General features: G+C 41.0%; 2 protein-coding genes across 6 annotated transcripts in view; one reads left to right on the top strand and one right to left on the bottom strand.

Moving 5' to 3' along the window:
• Positions 1–315: 315 nt before the first annotated feature.
• Positions 316–18,654, bottom strand: LOC109868904 (synapsin-2). 3 transcript variants are annotated; one of them, XM_020458657.2, is made up of 12 exons: positions 18,477–18,654; positions 15,064–15,435; positions 5,725–5,782; positions 5,433–5,524; positions 5,044–5,200; positions 4,852–4,941; positions 4,677–4,739; positions 4,453–4,595; positions 4,145–4,219; positions 3,713–3,815; positions 3,155–3,304; positions 316–2,830 (listed from the first exon to the last, which is right to left on the bottom strand). In XM_020458657.2, the coding sequence occupies exons 1-12, from the start codon at positions 18,488–18,490 to the stop codon at positions 2,702–2,704; spliced, it is 1,446 nt and encodes a 481-aa protein (XP_020314246.1). In that variant the 5' UTR covers positions 18,491–18,654; the 3' UTR covers positions 316–2,701. The 3 variants fall into 3 exon arrangements, with proteins under 3 accessions (XP_020314246.1, XP_031659607.1, XP_031659608.1); XM_031803747.1 differs by lacking the exon at positions 18,477–18,654 and adding an exon at positions 15,521–16,049; XM_031803748.1 differs by lacking the exon at positions 18,477–18,654 and adding an exon at positions 15,521–16,049 and having other exon boundaries at positions 15,064–15,418.
• The window catches only part of LOC109868905 (transcription cofactor vestigial-like protein 4), a 15,854-nt gene continuing 15,263 nt past the window's right edge, over positions 18,503–19,093 (top strand). The window contains exon 1 of one of the 3 annotated variants that reach the window (XM_020458659.2): positions 18,503–18,807. The gene's annotated coding sequence lies outside the window, so the exon portion shown is untranslated. The remainder of the gene's footprint in view (positions 18,808–19,093) is intronic. The other 2 variants (XM_020458658.2, XM_031803749.1) reach the window with 2 other exon arrangements.

Raw genomic sequence — 19,093 nt, 5'->3', positions numbered from 1 at the left:
GGTGCACATGCTTCATGAGGGTATAGATGGAGGGGTTTTGACAAACCAATATGTTTGCTCATTTATTTGGTTTTCCAAACTTTAATAATATGATATGATAAATATATACTTTGACTACCATTAGTAGGCCTTTCTTCGCCTGTGTTTGTTGGTCTTCTTGCTCCGCATATCTTTCTATAAACTGACATTTTAAAGGAGTCTCCCATTCCAATATATATACTGTACATAGTGACACAATATAGGCTGATTTGCTCGTTGATATAGGCCTAGTTTTTTTTATACAACCATAACAAATACGGCAACACAGACTGAACATATATTGCAAAGGAAGCTTTATTGCCAGTGACAGGGGGGAAAATATCAATGTGGGGTATGTTTCTATAATATTTTGTTATTTGTACTGGACTTTTTCAAACAGTTCAACACTAGTTCCAAGAGTGCACACTTAACAGGTAGTAGCAACCCTGGTCCCAAATAGCTGCAACCCAGCAATGTATGAAAATCTCAACTAGCAAAGGATTTTCACCTGGGCAGGATGGCTGATTTTGAATTTCCCCTGACAATAACTCCTTTAAATCAATCAATTACACAACAACTATGTCACTATGCAACTATTAAGGACCTTGGTGGCGACGCTCTATCCTCACTTTTGTAGATGGATAGAGCGTCATGGCATTTTACTCCACAAAACACAAAACCATAAAGCCACAGGCAAGGCTCTTACAGGGTTACTCACTGGGTTAGGCTATCTGCACAGACACAATGTTATTTCATACACCTAGGAAAAGAACTTGCACACTGAGCTTGCCAAACATAGTTTGTTTGAACAATTCTGTTAGTAACAAAGTGTTTTAGAATGGGACACACATTTACAATTATCTTGATGTAGATGTATTCTTAGTTTCACCAAATAGGACACATGCATGGCTTCTAATCACTACTACTTAATGCAAGTGTTTTTCATTTACAACCGTGTTAGCTTTGGGAAAATGTTTGCATCCCACTTGTGAATATAGCTCTATGAATAGATTATGGTAGAAGATCTGGTACTAAAAATATAAAGAATATAAAGTTACAAACATATATATATATTGCACTCTCCATTAACTCAGTATGAGTATGATAAGGCAAATATGTCAAAGAATCTTTAAATGGCAGTAACATAAGCATAACTCCACGCATATCATCACTGCAATACACAGCAGCATCACCATCATCATGGCAACGCCACTACGGTCATCGATATTAAGCCTGGACGGTATGTGTATGGTGATATCAGAAACCTTATACCTAGTCATTTAAATATATTATGTAAAACCTTGACTATTTTACTGAAGCACAATTTAGTTTTTCTACTTGACAACATAATTGAAAGTGACAGGACTAATTGGATTACTTCACTTCCTGAAATATCACAAACACATGCATCATAGGCCTAAGAGGAAATGGTTATTACTGTAATCTTATTAGATAATGGACACACCTCTAGAGTCATTCTGTTAACAAATCTTAATGAGAGCATTCTACTATCACAGTTACTCTCTAACTCTACCACAAGCTCTCCTCTTTCCTGATCCAACTGCAGCTGCCACAAACCAATCCCATATATTTACAGTGGGGGACTGTGATTACAAGTGCTGAGTGATAACAAAAGTCAAATATTTATTTTCTCTCAAAAGTAGTAGTAGTCTATTGTAATTTTGTAAGTTATCTAATATGTTTGTCCTCATACACATGAAGACATCTATGGCTGTGTTCTGTGCATAGAGACAGTTTATAAAACTGTCAAAGAACTGTCTTGCTAGGAGTCGGTTGAATAGCAACCGTCACTGAGCGTAGTATGGGTAGTCTATCAGCTAATAATGGATAAAGGAATAGCAACTACATTTCATGTCTCAAACCTCCTTTGAATCAATGAAGGTCTACTTAGATGTGATCTGGCTGTATGTATTGGTCTGCTCATCAGCTTTCTTAGCACTAACACTTGGTTGTTTATGTACAACTTATACAATATGTATTCCATATTATGACCCAATCACAATGCATAAATCACAGGGACAGTAGTTTGGAACTATACCAGTGATGTCACTAAAGAAACATCCTGATCGATCATCTGACATTTAAAAACATACTGTTACCTTCCTTCGTATCATTCATGCAAAACCAAAAAGAAATACCTATTATATTAGTAAATGTATGAAAATAATCACCAATACAGTCATACGCACACACATTTACATATTGACATATACACAAACGTCAAACTGCACGATAAACCAGTTTGACAATATCTAAAAGTACACACCAAAATGGAGAAATAAACAGGGGGGTTTAGAGGGAGGTCAGATTATGAATAAGGACTGAATCAAACATTGGGCACACACAGCAGCACTGGACTCAGTGTAGGCACAATCTGCTTATTACACCGTCAACAACAGCCCCAAAGAAAACCACGGCTACAGAGAAACAGAGGCGACCGTTACAAGCACACTAAATCAACAAGGAAACAAGTGGACATCTTGACACTGCATAGAGGAAAAACACTGTCCATGCCAGCAGTACATTCTGGACCAAACTAACACCAGCCAGATCTCAGTCCGTCTACCGTCTCTTCCCCCCCCCCCCCCCCTCTGCTTTGTGTTCAGCTAATGTACGTCATCATCATTTCAATATTACATAGACTTCCTCTCTGGCGGGCTAATTAGTTGGCCTGGACAGGTTTTGGTCCCACTGCAACGCCATTACAGTCGAGAATGTACTGCAGACAACCTTGAGGAGGGCGTGTAGCGCCAGTCTTGGGATCAACCACCAGGTCCTTCTGGCCACCACTCTGCAAACACATAAAACTAAGTGATACTCCCAGAGACACTACAGTTAAATGTCCTTATGACACAGTTCTGTTTTCATACTGCTTTAAACAATGTACTTTTCAAACAAGAATATGGATCCAATGTTGGTTTTATACAAATCTGGCAATACACAAAGGCTATAAACAAATGTAGCTATACACTAGTTACTAAGACACAGTAATATGGATGTTATACACTGACCTGTAATACAGGTGAAGGCTCTCAAACAGGATTTCCTAAAAGCCTGTGAGACGATGACTGATCATATTCCCATACAGTGGTGTATGTAGCCTACTGCACCATACCTGTGATGGCTGCATGGTGGTTGGTCTGTTAGAGGACCCCGCGGGTGTCCGTCCTACTGCCTGGTTCATCTTGGCTATCACCATGTCAGTGATGAGCTGCCTGTCCTCTGCCTGATGCTCTCCTACCAGCGACATGGACGACCCCACCACCTGACACACACGGAAGATGGTAATACTACCAGAGGAAAAGAAGATGGACGTGGAGTAGGTTATGGAGGAAGGACAGTAGATTGTGAATCACATTTGGTTAAAGTGAAGGTTTAACTGAATGGTTCGGAACTATGTTTGGATACCATCCCATGTTCTCAACAGTTTGTGCCATCTGTGAAACATGTCTAGGCTGCTGTTCCCATAACAACCAGATAGCGACCTAACAAGGATATGGAATACATCAATACATTGGTTAACAAAGATGTTGAATATTTCAAAATATTTAATAAGAGAACTGCCTCAGTGTGTTGAGAGCAGCTGAATAATTAAATAATTAAATAATTCATTATAAAAATTCCTGCAATATTTCAGGCTCTGTGAATTTGACACTTACTAGGGAACACCTACCTCAGTGATGTAATCTTTCGCATCCTTTCCATGAATGGCTTTAACAGCACAGATATCCAACCCTCCGAAGATCTCTGAGCAGGTGTCAACCCACAGCTTGTACCTGAACACAGGCCAAGGAGTACAGATCTGACACTAAGTGGTCTTACATAGTGTCACAGTCAAGGAGAAGTGTGATGCTATTTAATAGAGATCATTTGCATGTAGGAGTGTAATTACTCAAATTGCTTATCAATTTTGTATCATTCAGAGAGAACACAGTACAGAGTGCTAACTTGTATCAATACAGCCATTTACATTGTTGCATAATGAGCTACATGAATGATAATTGACTTTGGTAATGAGACAGGCCATTGTCTGAGATTCCCTTGTCTTGTCCTTTTAGAAAGGAAGCATTGTCAGTGATGCTGTTCTGCTGTTAATGACTCATACCTGTCAGTCATGGCCACTTGTTCCAACATGGCTGAGCCTGTATTGCTCTTCCAGTTGCCAGAGATTGAGGTCCTCCTATAACGTATGAGACATTATACAAATGGTAAACATATTAAAGTCCCTGTTGATTGTTAATTCAAGGATTCACAAATTCAATAGTCTTGGATTAATTCGATTACACTTCTGGATTATTGGAAAAAAAAGTCAGATCCTTATGCTAAATGTGGAACATTTAAAGGTTCCCAGATGTTTACATTTGCTTACAACAGAGGAATAATCATGAATACAAGATGGGGAATAGTACGTACATGTAAGCCTTGTAGTCACTGCCAATCTTCTGAATTCTGATGTCGTACTTGGAGTCGATGAGGGGCTCTGTGGTGGTGTAGGTCTGGGTGAGAGCCACCACACTGACTATGTCCTGGAACTTACTGTGGTTATCCACCTTCACCTGGACACAACACACACCACCTTCCACTAGCAGCCCCACAGTCTACAGAATAACAACATCAAGCCTTAATAACATTATTACCTTTCCTACTCCCGAGTGAGCGTGTCCAATTTTCACAACTACAGGAAACGTTGGCATGGTAACCTGAGTGATAAACCGTCAGACATGATTGTTTTATGCCTGGTTTCATGATACAATGAAGAAAAACAAGTCCACATTATCGGCTACATTTCAGAAGACATGATTACGTTTTTACCATCTCCTTGTAGTTGGGATAGAAGGTCTGTTCGATCAGAGGGAACTTCTCTGCACCAAGCTTCCTGTAGGTGCTTATTAGCTGTGCAAACTAGAGACAAACAGACATCCATTAGTGAAGTTATGCCACTGACTTAAGACAGAAATAAACAAGTCTCACGCATTGCACGCAGCCAGCCTTCTGTCTGCCTACCGCCCAGGGCTTGTCACACAGGTTGTAGATGGACTCCAGGGAGTTGATACTGGGGATGCCCCCATACTGCAGACCAATGATCATGTTACGGAAGTCCTCATTCTGGGTCATACTGAAGGCGTGTTGGCGGATGAGGACAAAGTCAGGCTTGAATGACCTGTAAAACATAAATACACAGATGCTTCAGAGAGAAATTAAAACTGGGTTGACCTTCACATGTAAAGTGAACCATGACACATTTTCAGATCCGATGTTGGAGTATTGAGATGGGTTGCTTATGAAAAATTGTCTATAAGGGAAATGTGAAGTGCCAATGATTTTGTGGTGTGTGTCTTGTGGTGTGTGTGTGTGTGTGTGTGTGTGTGTGTGCGCATCTGCACGTGTCTCACCTGGCCACCCTGGTACCGTTCCTCAGAACCTGCATGTCCACATTACAGGACCCGTTGGAGTGAGCTATGACGTTGATCTCACTGAACTCAGCCTGCATGGTAGAAAAACATACAGATCCATCTGATTAACTGAACGTATATCAATAGTTATGAATACGGCACAGATCAGAGGAGGCTGGTGGGTGGAGCTATATATGTATTGGCTGGAATGGAATAAAAGTTTCTATGTAGACAACTCTATCTGAGACAGGTGCCAAAAGTAAATCGATGCAGTTTGCCAAATGAGGCTTACCTGTTCGACTTTGATGTCATAATCTCTGTGTACTTTCTTCCCTCTGAAGAGTTTGGCCCTAGGCAACAGGGAAGATAATTGATGAACCTTTAGAGGACATGATGAGGTAACACTGATAGATCCTTCTGCTATTGAGTCCTTGTGATCACGTTTCTCTGTGAACGCCTTCCATCAATTTACAATCACAAATATTGAATAAGACACTTCATTGACTTTAAAATTCATCAATATGGATTTTATGGAGCAAAGACTTTAAATACACACCACACCATTACCCAAACATTCTGTCTTGTGACACATTCCCCTCAGATAAACATGTCATGGAGAATTGTTAAAGTGATAAAGTCAAGGTAGTGACATATTCACTACTAATCACTTTATGTTTTGATTTGTTTTTGTCCTTGATGAAATGTAAGTAGTCCCCCGTGTTGCAGCGTTTGCTTCCATCTAGTGGATCGTTACGGAATGATGCATTGTAGTCAAAAGCCCGCGGAACGAGATACATTTTATAATTCCATAAAATGATCTGGTTCAATAGCTATGGTCTTTGTCCAAGAAAAAAGTGTTTGTTTGGTGGATCTTAGTCTACTGAACGCATCCAGTGTTAATATCCGCTTAGCATCGAGCTATGTCTATACAGAGGTACTGGCACTCATTCCCTGCAGACAGGCAGGCTGGCCATTATTGAACCCACACACAGTGCATTTATTGATTTTTTATTTATTTATTTATTTAAGAACAAATTCTTATTTTCAATGACGGCCTAGGAACAGTGGGTTTACTGCCTGTTCAGGGGCAGAACGGCAGAGTTGTACCTTGTCAGCTCGGGGGTTTGAACTTGCAACCTTCCGGTTACTAGTCCAACGCTCTAACCACTAGGCTACCCTGCCGCCCCACGGACAAAGAGAGGAGACCTTCGCCATGCTCTTAAAGTGATGAGCGACGGGAAGGGAGGTTAATCAATGGAGACAAACTTAGTGACCTGAAACAAACTAAGTGTCAGGGGACTGTTGAAAGCATTGCCTCTCCTCTCCTCAATGTTGCCACGGTGTTGCTCCTAGCCAATGAACTATGTCAAGCTTTTCAACGGCCAAAACCTCAACTGGAACCATGCTGTAGAGTAGTGTACAGATTTCAATGGGATATTCCTCCACTAAAGATTACAAAATGGCTGTTCTCTATGGAGGTCTAAAAACCCAAATACTCCTATGACAAACCTCTAAAATGTTGCTGTATAGTTCAATGGCCAAAGTAATCTAAATGTGATGCAATTAGGTCTACAGTAGAGCCATACAATGTTTCAATGACCAGCATATTTTCCACTTTCTATTGAAATGACACATAGCAGTGTGCAGCAAAGTCTACTAGCAGAAGAAAAATACAATGGGAAAAATGATTTGATATATCTGCTACTTGTTTGTTTCACGTCAGTACCGTATGTCAAACACACCCTAGTGAGGACTGGCTGAATAATTTATTGCTGATCTAATTTGAGTCGGGGATTTATCTGTGGCTGTGGAGGAAAACAATCAGCAGAGACACAGGGAATGAAAAGCCTGTAGATTATCTGTGTTGTGATACATGGATATATGTGGGGCAGCCAAAGACACGACTCAGAGACAGAACCACAATGTCTGACATTTTAGATAGGTCCGTGTTGGTGTAAGGAATGGGTATCACGACTGTCTCCCTGATTCAGTTCCTACTTGTGGAGGATGTACTGAATGTATGTGGATAGCCGAGGGGGTTCAGAATCACACTCACATGATGAGTAACCGTCGCTGACTCCTGAATACCTGCATTAGTTTCCCTAGCTAATGCTTTGGATTTAGCGCAGCAAGTTAACACAGCTTTATTGCGACGAGGAGGCCCAGGTTCAAACAGCAGCTGGTTTCTTTACATGGGCCTATGCATTGACGCAGAGATGATTAAACCCTGACCACTGCACATGCGAATAACACCTTCCTGCATTGAATGAAGTACATGCCACTTGTGTAGGACCATAATATGTCTATCAATAACAGAAATACAGTGGCTATATATTTCACAGTGATCCATGTAAAATGTCTGGAAAACGACCTGTGCTCAGAACAACAGGTGCTCTGTAGGTAGAGACATTTTTTACATGATTTATAAATCAGCGTGGTTCCCATAGTGATGAGTAGTTAGAGATCTAGATAGAGGAAGGAGGCTGATATTGTGATGAAGGTTGAGGTTTGTCCTCTAGAAGAGGACAGTCTGATGCAGCTACTGACGAGTATTAGTTCACTCCAGTTAGAGGAGTACAGCTCAAGTAACGCCTCCTGTCTGTGAGAGCTTTTATCCAGCCATCCATTATAGTCCTATGAATGTATAATTACAATCTACCCTTTAAATATTAAGGAACATATTATGTGAAGAAGCATTCGGAAGGAGAAAAAAATGATCTATGCCCAAGTCCAAGACGGGACAGAAAAGACTGAGTGAGTAAGTGGGGGGGGGGGGGGTAGCAGCTACTAAGCTAACATATGGAATTATTTTAAGATGGTCATACCATGGATCATTTAGCTATTTGATGTAGAATTGTAGGACCCCTGTAGTTATATAAAAAATAAATATTGATTTGATTAAATATTGAATGTGGCCTTTACTACTAAGGCCCATAGAAACACATTGAATAACACATTCAGAAATGGCAAAATAGACAGTAAAAAAATAAATCATAAGGAATAAGGTTTTGAAGTCTCTTTCCTGAAAGCTCAGGATATGTTATCTTTTTAGGACACATATTTAACCCCTTTTTTTGTTGGTACAAAACTACCTCAATACACAGATCTGTGGTACCGGCTTCAGACGGGTCCTGTTGAGCTTGTGGGGGTCGTAGAGCAAAACGGAGAAGCACCATCGCGTTGGTGAAAGTATCATCTTTTCATTGAGTGGTCATATGAGTTCGGACGCTACAGATGTTTTCGTGAAAAGACCCATTTCCGGGACGTCTCCTGGTCTTACAAACAGCGCTGTAGCTCTGCCACGTTCCAACCCAAATGTGGAAGGCCGACACAGGCGCATACAGTGGATTGAGACGCAGCCCATGCAAAAAAACATCTCTGTCTTAAATTGACAGATTTTAAATGGGGATTTTTGTGTTATGTTAATTAGATAGACTTTTAACGATTATGAGTGTGAGAGAGAAAGAGAGAGAGGGCTGGGCAGGACGACAGAGCGGCTGGGACTAACTGCCTTTGTTGATTAGTTGTTTTAGATTAATATGTCAAACAAAGGCAAACCCTGACTAACAGGCCTATTTTGTCTTCATTTTCATAGTCAGTATGTGACCTCCACTTTACGACACTGAGTGAATGAGTAATGGCTATCGCTGTCTCTCTACTTTAAGAGGCAAGAGCAAACTTCTGACACTTGTCTGATAAGTGAGACAGTTCCATCTGTCCTTGTCCACCTTGTGATGTATAGCACAGCATTCCTGTCACAAGACAGACCCAATCCTAACTGTAACCATCTGATCCTTTATCAAAGGTTAGGGGAAGCTTCTATTCCTGATTGCCACTCTAATTGAGCAATAAGGTCTGGGTGAGTGTGGTATATGGCAAATATACCACGGCTAAGGGCTAATCTTATGTACGACCCAACGCAGAGTGCCTAGATACAGCACTTAGCCGTGGTATATTGACCATATACTTTAAACCCCTGAGTTGCCATATTGCTATTATAAACTGGTTACCAACGTAATTAGACCAGTAAAAATACGTGTTTTATCATACCCATGGTAAACGGTTTGATATATCCCGGCTTTCAGCCAATCAGCATTCAGGGCTCGAACAACCCAGTTTATAATCTTCTATATATCGGTGTTTATTTCTGACTTCAGGAAATTACTTTTATTCTACGTTATCTCCCAACCTAAGAAACAGAGAAGCTCAAGCAGTAGTCCAACTCATCTCACCATGCTAGTATATCAATAAGATCTGAAGAGGCGTCTTCAGCATGCCATATTTGTGATACTTCCAGCATAATGGTAATGGTGATCTCGCCTACATGCTTCATTCCTACAACGCACAAAGTCAATATAGAACCACTAGTGAGTACGCAATCTTAAAGCTATTTGAAAGTCTGTCAGTCGGGGGGAAATTGCCATGCCACTTCCAACAGGTAGCAGGCAAAGAGCAGCTAGGGAATAGAAGTGCTGCTTTGTTTGATGTTTCCTTCTGAGGCAGGATGATATTGCACTGAGCAGCCATTCTGTGAGTGAGTGCTGTCCCATTTCTGTCAGGGTTTCACAAAGGAAGACTGTTCCCTAGATAACACTTTAATAACAGATAATGTGTTGTCCTGGGCCCTTGGCTGTAGTGCATCTTAGACAGATCAACTCCAGCTCGACAACCTCTGACACCACGGTACTGCCTTCATACACAGTCGTTCATGGAGTCATGCTAAATGTATAGAAGGCAGATGCAGATATACATATTTGGACAAGGGAATTGCACACTTCATGGCGTACATGGAAAGAGGAGTTAATGTAAATGTAAAGCTAGCATAAGAGGCATTTGAAGGCAGCAGTGTCAGACGGTCAATCTGATATACAGGCCTGGGGTCAGTCCTAGACCCATGATCTCTCCTACAAGGACAGCATGATATATGTGGTACACAGTGGGAGAGTGTCATCATGCTGAAAAAAATGCCCTTTCATATGACTACAGGAGCCAGGATGTATTCACAAAGAGCTAGAATATCACAGTTGCTATGCCCCAGAAAGACAAATGGCATTTTCACAGAGAACCTGACACTGTGAATTATTTTACCCATTCTTAGAGCAATTACTTCTAAATCAATTTTCATTAGATTAGCTAAATATATAATCACACTAATGGAGGGATGATTTGGCACAATCACTGTCACTGAGGCAAGCTTTGGTTATTATACTAGTGTGCTATTCTCCAGTTTATCACATTTTCAGAACATTCTGTTTTCATCTCTGTTTGGTTTCTAGCAAGTTAATTTGTCTAGCTCTCCATAGCAACAACTAATCAACAGTCTTATTAAGATAGTTGAGTAGGAGAAAAGGTTTCTTAAATCCCTGAAGTGATAATGCCAAGAAACAAGGACTGTCAGCAACAACATTCATAACTATAATAATAAGGACATAAACTGTGAAAGATGTTAGCGCATTGCTACCATAATAATCAGCAGCAGGTTTGTGTTGAGGCCTGGTCATAGCCTAGCTTAGCCTTCTGTTGTGTGAGTCTGAAGTATTCCTGCCAGATTCCATTTCAGTCTCTGTCCTAAGGCTACTATACTGCGGCTTGTCAGCCTCTGTCTTTATCTCTTGCACAGGGCACAACATTTCTGACACAGAAACAGCCCATACCACACTGAAACACAACCTTCAAACCCCCTTTAGCCAAGAGTTCAGAGTTGATATCACATGAGGTTGGCCTACAGACTAAAAACGATCAGATCTGAAAACAGAGGAGATGCTGGAAACACTAAAGTTGTAATATATTGTCTGACGTAGATATCTGATCATTTTATGGGTTAAATACTATTCTTGTTCAAACAGAATATCCTGTATTCCAGAATTCTAGACTCAAAGACAATTACGTGATTAACGTATTCATCACATCCACATCTGTAATTGGGCCTATGCTCTTCATGGTGACATCAGTAAACTAAATGAACAATGAATCACCACCAGACATGCTAATACATATATTTTATTGGGCGCTGAAAGACAAGCTAATGTCGACACAAAAGTAAAACCCTGCAGTCAGAAACAGCTCATCCTTATGAAATACAACCGCAAGCTAAAAGGCCAAAGTGTAACGAGAAATTACACAATCAATGGAGCAATCAGACAGAGGCAAACGTTCCCTAGCTAGCTCTCCTATTGTTTAACACGTTGCTGTTGTCACCAATCCCAAAGAGTATAAAAGTTCTTCAGAACTGACTCACTGTTATTGTAGACACATGTAATGTAGCCGTGATGCTGAGCCTGAGGCAGGCATTGGGAGCTAGTGGCAGGTCTCTCTAGTGGCGGAAACATGAAACAGGGAAACAGCCAACGATGCCAGGAGAGGCTTCAAATCAAATCAAAATCAATCAAATCAAATTGTATTATTCGTCACACGCTTAATAAATAACAAGTGTAGACTAACAATGAAATGCTTAGCTGGATAGATCTTTCAGCTGATGGCTCTACAGATGATTTGTGAAAGGTAACATAATTTACTCAGATGTCTTCAATGTTTCCATAACTGTTGACCTTTTGATAAATTCCAGTCTTTTGATGTCAAATCAAATGCTATTTGTCACATGCGGTGAATACAACAGGTGTAGACCTTACAGGGAAATGCTTACTTACAAGCTCTTTTCCAACGATGCAGTGTTCAAAATAATTGAGTAAAGACTCAAGAGAAATAAAAACATGCAAGAATGGTGCTATATACAGGGAGTACCAACACCATACCAATGTGTCAGGGTATGAGGTGTTTGAGGTAGGTACTGTATATGAATGCAGGGGTAAAGTGACTAGGCATCAGGATAGATAATAATAATAATATTAAAAAAAAATATATATTTAAAAAAACATTAGCAGCAGTGTATATGATGAGTGAATGTGTACATGTGTGAAAGTGTGTGTGTGTGTGTGTGTGTGTGTGTGTGGCATCTGTATGCGTGTGTATATGTGTGTGGGTTATGTGTGTGTGTGTGTATGTAAGTGTATGTGTGTATGTTAGTGTAAGTATGTCTGAGTGTGTGAATAGTCCTGTGAGTGTGCATAGAGTCAGTGCAAAATGGAGTCAGTGCAGATAGTCCGGTCATGATTCGCATTACTGTATGTGGTATTAGACCGAAAACAATCCAATGATTATAGATGCATTCCCATATCCCATAAGAAAACAATGATTACGTTTCTTCTCAGGTTGTTGACTGTCTGCTGTTATGTGGAGCCAAAAGACATGGCATCATTTAAAATGACATGAGTATGATCTTACTAGGATTTATCTGGGTTTCTATTACCTTAATGGGCACCCTCAGACGTGATACAATGTGACGTGTATTCAAATATCTAGCATTACTTAGGCTATAGGCTATATCCGCAGTGCAAGCATAGCGATCATTATTGTTAAAAGGAGCTTGCAATGATTCAACATACACATCAATATCATAAATGCATCTGCAGTATGGCATATGCCAATAAACAGAATCTGTCCACTCTGCCTTTGTTATTGTGATAGCAGCCATTTTGCATGGTGAGATGAATCATACATACACACAGGACTCCTGGAATAGCCACTCTCCAGAAAGCAACATGTCATCCAAATGCAGATGTGTCCCTCAGGCTACAGTTTTCATCTGCATATAGACCACTGTATATAGAACACTGTATATAGACCACTGTATATAGACCACTGTATATAGCCTACTGCACATAGACCACTGTATACAGACCACTGTATATAGACCACTGTATATAGCTGCACATGTCTGAGGAAAATCAGCTGATGCAAATATATCTAGTTAATTTGAATTCACAAGACAAAACACATAGCAAGAATCACAAAATCTAAAAACATCTTCATGCTACCTTCTTCAGGACTTTGCTATGTGATAATGTAGGCCCACTATCTACAATATATCTCGCAATTACCTCTTCAAAGCAGGATATGCGATATGAAGAAGGATGTCTGGCGCGGGATGCTGTGCAGACAGTTATGTAAGTTTGTGTCTGTCACTGAAAGGTTCTGTAGAATTCCTTACTGCATAAATCTGCCTTGCCACCATATAGTATATAATAAGTAAATCCTCTCACTCACAACACTGCAGTTGCTATACATTTTACAGAACATTGGAAAAAGAGGCTTGATGTAAAGTAGCTCTTATAGGTGAGGCAATAGCTACCTGTCAGTGCTGCTGTGCCATCCCTTTAAAGGCCCAGTGCAGAATTCAGTTTTCCTGTGTTTTGTATCATATTGTACAACAGCTGATGAAACATACTTCTAAATCTGCAGGGTTTGCATTCTAAATCTGCAGGGCTGCCTGGTGACATCACCAGGCAGTACAAGTTTATATAGACCAATAACAAAGAGAGCTCCAAACCTCTCTGCCTATAACAGCTAGTTTTCTGATTACATATCACTCCCTCTCCTTACTCAGACCACTCCCAGACCATCCTAGCTAAATTCTTACTTGAGAAACAGTTATTTTTGCTTAGAAGCTACTTCTGTTTCTTTTTGACCATTTTAATGCAAAACTATTACAGCAAGGTACTTAATTGTTGTCCAGAAATGATTTGATATTGACACAAAAAACAGCTGCATTAGGCCTTTAATATATACTATCTGCTCTTTGGATTCATGTCATGATCTGCCTTCTCTCCTGCCTGCCTCCTCAACACACAGCATTAAAGAGAGGTGTCCGTCTGAACTAGCATTGTAACGCAGAGCACACACATACCATCCCTTTTAGCTCCATTTCTATTGCTACTACTAGCCTATGTATCACCTATTCCTACAATGATGCCATGTGTTGTCTTTGCATGATTGGCCAAAGATACATTTTGTGGATTGACTCTCTGTAATTGTGGACAGGTGGTCATGTGACTGGAAAGCACTGCAGTCTTTACTCAATAGCGAAAACACACATGCATTTTCCCATGCTCTCACTGGCTGTTGAATATCATGAAATTGCCTTTCTCAACAATGATGCAAAGCCGTGTTAGAGTACATTGGGTTGATCAGACTCATCAATTAAATGGGTGTAAGTCTGGCGCATGCTCACAGGTGGTTGCAAGAAACTGACCTAATATTAAAAATAGCAGCAGAATTCACATGGGTTTCTTGGAATACCAAGTCAAACATCCTCAAAACATATAGAATTTTCCTCCTGCTGCAAGGCCAATCGGTCATTTTGAAATTTCAATCATGATGAGGCAAGCCATAAAGCCATAAAGACTCCCTGATGCTGTAATGTCATTAACATGGTGAGTCAGTGGACTTTGTTTCCTCGTCTCCTCCTGAGTAGCTGCATCTGTGTTTTGTTATTAGAGCGACCTGCACTGGCATCAGACCATCCACAGCAGTAACCTGTTCAAATCTTATAAGCGGAGTTGGACGCCATACTTGTTGGCTGACAGGTTGTTTTAACCTTTTCTTTACCACAAGCCAGGACCATCTGAGAGCTCCTCTTTTCAAGAAGGAACCTGAGTAAATTATCAGTTTCACACCAGTGACCTGGCCAAGAGCCTCTCCAATGTTACAGAACACAAACAACACATACATCAACACAATAATTCACATAATTACATTACATCATTTTACAGCAAGACACAGCATGTTGCCTCACCATTCCTGTTGTGGTTCGTCGATGACCAGGAGGATCTTAAACTTCTTGGGTGTCGTGACCGTGGTCTGCTCCACCAGTCCTGCCGAGGCCGCAGTCTGCTTGACTACATTGGTGATGGAGCTGAAGAAGCCTGCCCCACTGGACTGGGACTGCTGGGGTTTCCTCTCTGGGGCAGGGGAGGGGGTAGGGGAGGTGGCGGGCGGCGTGGTCCCAGCCGTGGGAGACTTGGCTGGGCCTGCTGTAGCTGGGGGTGGAGGCTGAGCAGGGTCAGGCCTCTGGAGGTCTGTCATGTAGCCATTGGGCAGGTTGGAGATGAAGGTGCTGTCAGAGAGGCGTCGGCGCAGGTAGTTCATGGCTGGAGAAGATGGAGGGCTGTTAGAGCAGACAGAACAGATGAATCAACGAGGGCTGGATGTGAAGAGTCCTTAGGGGAACGGTAGAGGCCAAATGATGTCACCTGAGGGGCTGATTAATTTGCAGAAGGCGCCACTTCCCAGGGTGCAGCTGGTTGAAGGCTCAGCTCTTCTCCATGCAAACTCCCAGTGAATGTAATGTTTCCTCCCAGCTCAGCCGTGCATCCTCAGAGCTCCCCTCACTGTGGCCGTGACGCTATTCTCCCCCTCAGCCAATCGCATGCCTCTCTGCTAGCCTGAACGACTGCAAGAAATGCTCACTCTCTCCCTCCCTCTTCTCTCCTCCCTACTCCCACTCATTCGTATTGTGTCGTGTCTGCCTCCTCTACCCCTCCCCCATTATGTACTGCCTCACAGGCATCACGTCTTTTCATACCACTGCAAAAAAAGGGGAAGAGAGGTTTCTAAAGGAAATGCACGAGGTAGTAATATAGAGGAAAACTCCAACACAGCCTGACCCTCTCTCTTCTTATGTTATCTCTGTGTCCGCAGTTGCCTATGCCTAATACAAGCTATGAGAATGGAGAGAGAAAATGGCTGTTTGGTCTGCTCTCAGTGTGGCTTGCAGAAGGAGAGGCAGGCAAGTGGCAGCAGCAGTCCTCTGGGACACCAGCGCATGCTGTAGTGTTAACCCCCTCCTTCACGTTGCCATGTGATGGATTCCTCCCCATGCCCGTTAAGCAGCTAATTTAGCTGAGGAAAGATCCCATGCAGCCATTCTGATTCATCCATGTGGATTTCCCACTAGAGGTGTTTTAAACACAGTATTTTAGGAAATATTTACCTATCTTTAATATTGCACATGACGAGCATGGTTTTTAATGTGGGTGTGTAGAGGTCTGCACAATGTATGATTGCCGGAGCTTTGCTCTTGCTGCCATTAGATTAATTCGCATAATACAATGCTCTCTAATTATTTTTTTCAGATAGGCTACTGATCATCAGTCTTTTCTATGGCTTTGATGGTGTAAAAGAATATGAATTAGTATAGTCAAATAGTATACAATATACTGCAGCACTGTTTAATATTTGGGAGAGTATTTGTAATACTATTTGACAAAATGTAATATAAAATACAAATGGTTCACATACAGAAATGAAAAAGACTTAGATTCCAATAAAAAGTGTATGGTATTGCTGTATTAGCTGGTAACCCATTTTATCAATTGTACATATTGTGGTGTCAATATTTAGAAAATGTATTACTCTTGGAATTGATCAACGAATTCACTAGAAAATATAAGACATTAAATGCAAAACCTTAACATGGGTTAAATGCTGTATGTCACTGCGCCTACTGCCAATTTGTATGTAGGCTTCTTGTTCACTTGAGATATCATAATGAATTCCCTGCTCTGTCTTGAGTGTTTGATAACGTCCTTAAAAGCCATTGTCAGACAAATGATGTACTGTGAAATACGAAGGAAAACACTAGACTAATGATGACGCTGTACTGTATTTTACGTCACTATTATAGTAGGGCATGAATCTTGTTCTCACACCTAACACATTGGCCTCAGAGGTGCTCTTTCCCTCAGGCAATGTCATTAAATGTTATGCTGCTCCTCCACAGCTCTAAGCTATACGCTGCACCAAGTGTAGAACGCATTGTAACAAGTGGCAGAAAATGTATCTCCATGGAAACTGGCATTAGAAATCTGCTATTCTCTCAGGTAGGGTGATAATTGTAGAGCTTGTGGTCAGACCTAATTTATCCAGAAAGGAAGGACACAAGTCTTACTGAGTAGGAGGAACACAGTGGTTGATGTGAGGGTAGAGACTTCTACAAACAACACTAGTAAATGATTATGATCATCCCAGCCCAATAAACACATAGCCTACAAACACATTATACAATATATTGTAGCAAATTCAGGGGGTAGCCCCGACCGGGACTTGAACCCGCGTCCAGTGACTTGTCAAGCCAAAACCTTAACAGTTATGCAAAGAGGTTACGAACCTCTTGACAAAGTTGCTACATTACCCCTTTCCTTCAGAACTGCATGTCCCAAAGCGTCTCTATACCAATTCCCTCACATGAACACGCCTCTCCGATGGCCCCACAGGCACTATCCCACCTCTGACACCAACAGCGAATTTGTGGGGTAGCCCTAACTAAATGGGACACAAAACCAGGTCCAGCGACTGTCAACAATTACGCCAAGAGGTCCGAACCTCTTGACAAGTTCGCTAGGTTTTGTCTCTAAATTAATGTCTTCATTATAAACACGCTCATTAAGACATAATCCAGTCATCTTTATGCAACATCTCTAGTTAAACATACAATATCATTAGGCCTAATGACCCATAGGCCTATGGTATCATATTTCATCTGGCGTTTATTTTGTAGCGAGGATCCCATTCCCATAGGATTATAATGGGTTTAGATAATGAGTTGCATACCATCCATAGTGCAGACCCCTCCGAGTCTGGTTCCTCTCAAGGTGCTATCCTTTCAGAGAATATGATCCTTCCTATGTGCTTGGGGAGTCTAGGCCGGGTTACTGTCCAAAAAAAACAAGTTGACCTACAAAAAACGTACATGGACACTATTAAATTTGTAAATCATGTTAAGTAGCCTAATAATGAACCCATGTATTGATGTGAAAAGAGATTTGTAATTATATGGTTCAACCTATTATGTTTGTAAAATGTTAAAAATTGCTTTAATAAAGATGATTTGAAACAAAAAAATAAAGGTTAAAGCAGAGGTTTTTAACATTTTCCATTGCGGTGCGAAATGTTTGAAACACCCAAAAATTATGGGAACTCCCTATATCAGAAATGACATTTTTAAGAGTAAAATGTGTGCTCAATATTCACTGTAAACACTCAACATAGAAAATTACACAATGTTTTAAAACAGCCCCCCCCCCAGATGTCGAAACTCAACAATCACTAGCTTTATCACTAATCTAAATACAAAAAACAATCATCTCAGGGGAAAAAAATATTTGCTTCAAGTGAAAAATATTCTATTTGCTTTAAGTGAAGCGTTACCGAAGATTGTACATCTCTCTTGCTTGTCAAAGTCCTCCCTTTGTGTGGCCCCTTGGTTCAGTCGGGCCTGACGCACAGAACCTTGCAGTAAATTGAATGGGGTCGTGGGAGAGAAGATAGTCGCCAGGGGTAGTTGGCTAGCTAACTAGCTTGGTTAGCAGCTTCACTGTGTAGCTAGGCTGAGTCTGAGATGTGGCGCAACGTCCCTTTTGTCTGAAAACTGTTTGCGGAAAAATATATAATACCGATGGAGCCAGCCAACTGATTTTCAGAACATCTATCTACAGTTCGTTTTGACTATCGGTCATCTGATCTGGACCTCGAACACATTGTAAGTTTGTATTTTTTGGTTTTTACCAACTTTGAAAAAGTGAGTTAGCTTCTTAGCTAACTTTAGCTGCTTGTACTAGTTTAGTTTCTTAGTAGCTTACTACCACGGTAGTTAGCCTAGCCAGTTATCCAATGTTTACAGGCGAAGAGGGCCATTTGACATGGATGCATTGGCTAGCTAGTTCATAGAGGTTGCTAAACTATTAGCTACAACGGTAGCGAGCCAATGTTGTGTATTTGGTACAACAACGCGTGTAATCGAACGTTATCTTTACCTAGCTAGCTAG

Source organism: Oncorhynchus kisutch, linkage group LG24 (assembly GCF_002021735.2).
Source record: "Oncorhynchus kisutch isolate 150728-3 linkage group LG24, Okis_V2, whole genome shotgun sequence".
Lineage (NCBI taxonomy): Eukaryota > Metazoa > Chordata > Actinopteri > Salmoniformes > Salmonidae > Oncorhynchus > Oncorhynchus kisutch.
This window is presented reverse-complemented; position numbering and strand designations above follow the sequence as displayed.

Coding starts and splice junctions, on each gene's coding strand:
- LOC109868904 (XM_020458657.2), bottom strand. Junction 5,783..15,063: donor GACGAACCACAACAGGAATG/GTGAGGCAACAT, acceptor CCTGTTGCCTAG/GGCCAAACTCTTCAGAGGGA. Junction 2,831..3,154: donor CCACCATGCAGCCATCACAG/GTATGGTGCAGT, acceptor ATGTGTTTGCAG/AGTGGTGGCCAGAAGGACCT.